Here is a 3,013-nt window from a genome sequence, read left to right as displayed (position 1 = left end):
TTAAATCATCCCCCATTAAACCAAACCAGATTCCCTCCCCCCCCTTCACAAGAAAAATCCCAGAAACTTCCAGTTTAGACATTCACTGAAAACATGACAAGGTAAAACGAGTACCTCAAAGGGTTCATCTTTGCAGCCAGGGTTCATTCCTGGGGCGCCAACAGGCAAAACCATAAAAATCTCCTCTACATCAACTATAACAGCCGTAGAGGGTTTAGAGTATTTGTGAAAACAAACACGCCTTTCCATGAGAACCCTTTTTTTTTTAATTAAAGCATGGAGATGGTCCCAAACTCAGGTACCCCTCTTCTTTCAAACAGATATTGACCACCAACTAAACAATAGATATAAAGCTGTCGAGGTTCAAAAAGGGAAAAACAAAAAAGAAAGCTTAATTATTGCCAGCGTTGTTTGGTTTGTGGTTTTTGGTCAAAATAGCTCTGGTGTACAGGTGGGAGTCAAACTGTTTGAGGACCAAATGGAAAAACAAAAAGACTTAAAAGCGAAAGGCTGCCGAGGGGTATGAGGTAAGGGGGGGTTTGACATTATATCAGTACCCACATTCACATTTAACAGACCAGAAGTCAAGCCACTCCACCATGGCTTTGTGACTTTGGAGAGAGACGACGTTGAATCGTCCCACTAGAACTCCTGAGAGGCGAGCAGACGTCACTTGACAGAAATGATGACTTGATCCTTGCATTATAACAAGATCTCACCATCAACAAGAGAGCACTGTGGCCAGTGGCTACATCATTCACTCAGCCAGGGCATCGTAAACTGGAATTATTATGTAGAACTATGCATGTCTGCCTGTGAATGTGTGCATTTCTTTGCTTTTGAGATGGAAAAAAGGGTAGAGAAATGTTTCCTTTGTTTTCTATTCCCAGAGTTCTTTGGCTTTATGCATTTCTAAGTGGGCGAGGTGTGCATTCTCAGGTGACTGATGAGGTTGCGCTGCTGGGTAAACTTCCCACCACATAGCTGGCATTCATACGGCTTCTCCCCAGAGTGAACGCGCATGTGCTCCGTCAGGCGGTACTGGCGTGTGAAGCGCATGCCACACTCCTCACATGCGAACGGCTTGAGGCCTAGGTGGCTGCGCATGTGGCGTGTCATGGTTCCCCTCTGAGTGAACATTTTGCCGCAGATGTTGCAGGGGAAGGGCCTGGTTAGCCAGTGGCTTTTTTCGTGTTGCCTCAGCGTTGCAGGGTCTTTGTAGCTCTTGCTGCAGACGGTACACTTGAATGGACGAGTTTCTGAGCCAAAGCTGGAGGGACCAACAGGTGCTGAGAGGTCCTCTGCTTCCTCCTCATCTTCTTCTTTTACAAAGGTTCCCCCTTCTTCTTTGATATATAGCTCATCCTCTGTGTGCGTCTCCACGTGAGCATTTAGCTGCTCTGAACTGGGAAAGCCCTTACCACAGGGAATGCACACGTAGAGGTTGTCCCCGAATGCTGGCTCAAAACCTTCTTGTCGGTACACATAGTTAGCGCTTTGGTGTCCCCCTCCTGCTCCTCCTCTGCCTCCTGCACTCTCTCCATCGCTTTGCCCGCTTTCTTCACTGTGGTCCTGACCATTCTCTCCCACTTCTTCATCATCTTTACACTGGAAGGATTGGTCTGTAGTAAAGCTGCTACCATTCCCTCCTCCAATTGTGGAGGACCGCCCGTCTTTAGGACCGACAATCACCCCATTGACCAGAGGCCTGTCATGATCTTCAGATTTCAACCCTGATACTTCCTTCTTAGGCCATTCGTTCTTGCGGGCACCCTGCCTTGTTTTTTTGCTGGGTGGTGGGCCATCAGATTGGTTTGGAGGCTCCTCTGAGGTTTTAGAGGAGGAATGGTCCATGTGTTCTGAGGTGCATGTGTCTACACCTGGTAGGGGGGTTGAGGAGTCATCCAGTGAGGCACTGTTGGTTGTGGACACTGAGGCAGATTGAGGGGATTCTTGGGAGTTGCTATGAGGGCTGAGGGCATCAGTGGCTGTTCCTGCAGAGTGAGGGCTCTTCTTGGAAAGGTCTAGTCCAAGATCTGGCTCTCCAGCACTTGCTCCGCTGCTTAGATTACCATTACTGCTGCCATTACCCCCATTCTTTCCAGAACTGCCAACAAACATTTCATCATCTGAGAGCTTGTCCCGAAGGCCTTCATCTGGCTGCTGCTGGTCGGCATCCGAAGGCGTGGAGGGATAGTGGTTATTTGGGCCAGCAGGGGTAGAAGAGGAAAGGCGCTGGTTATTGAGGCGTAAGCGGCTAATAGGACCCGGAGTAGAGGGCTTGCCTGGCAAAGGTTTCCCCCCACTGCGCTTAAGCTTCTTTCTGCACAGAGCTGCAAGATCATGGAGCTGGAGGTAGCTGGCTGCAGTCAAAAGGGCACTGAAATTCTGATCACTGCTCTGGTCTGACGAGGACAGGAGTTTTCCAGTGTAGATGAAGTCCAGAACTTGCCTAAATACAGAGGGATTGACCATCTCTGTGTCAAGGTTAATGAGGTTATCGTGGAGGACCAGAGATTTGAAGTAGATGCTGCTTGCCGCCAGGATGTTCTTGTGGGCGCGGAAGAGTGCATTCTCCACCACAATGATAACATCACACAGGAAGCCCTTGGCTCTCTGCTGGTTGAGTTGCAGCAGCAGTTGTTTGGCATGGTTTGGCAGTTCCATTTCCTCCTTCCTTCTTGCCTTCTCTCTCTCTTCCTGCACAAGCACCACCTAAAGCTGAAAAGGATAAAGAAAAAATGGTTAGTTGGGAGAACAAAGGCACCAAGACAGAACAATTTACACATGACATACACGGATAGAGCTTTGAGACATGATTTAATAAACAGTTTGACTTGGCATAGTGATTTATTGCAGTCTCAAGACATCAGGTTTGGGTTTAAAGCCAAAACTAAGCTTTTCTTGTTCAAAAACTCTTCCTGTACAATACTTATTTTGTTTTAAAGTTTTAGCAACACCGATTAGCATGTCAGGGTTTTACAGTAAACCATTAATATTACATCAATTCTTG

General features: G+C 47.5%; 1 protein-coding gene across 1 annotated transcript; it reads right to left on the bottom strand.

Moving 5' to 3' along the window:
• Nucleotides 1-6: 6 nt before the first annotated feature.
• On the bottom strand, nucleotides 7-2,724 carry hic2 (hypermethylated in cancer 2; the record flags this gene model as incomplete). Its single annotated transcript, XM_024264857.2, is given in 1 exon segment — nucleotides 7-2,724. A coding segment is annotated over 1 exon segment (1,755 nt). The 3' UTR covers nucleotides 7-912.
• Nucleotides 2,725-3,013: the final 289 nt, after the last annotated feature.

The sequence above is a fragment of the Oryzias melastigma genome, unplaced genomic scaffold, assembly GCF_002922805.2.
Source record: "Oryzias melastigma strain HK-1 unplaced genomic scaffold, ASM292280v2 sc00890, whole genome shotgun sequence".
NCBI lineage: Eukaryota > Metazoa > Chordata > Actinopteri > Beloniformes > Adrianichthyidae > Oryzias > Oryzias melastigma.
This window is presented reverse-complemented; position numbering and strand designations above follow the sequence as displayed.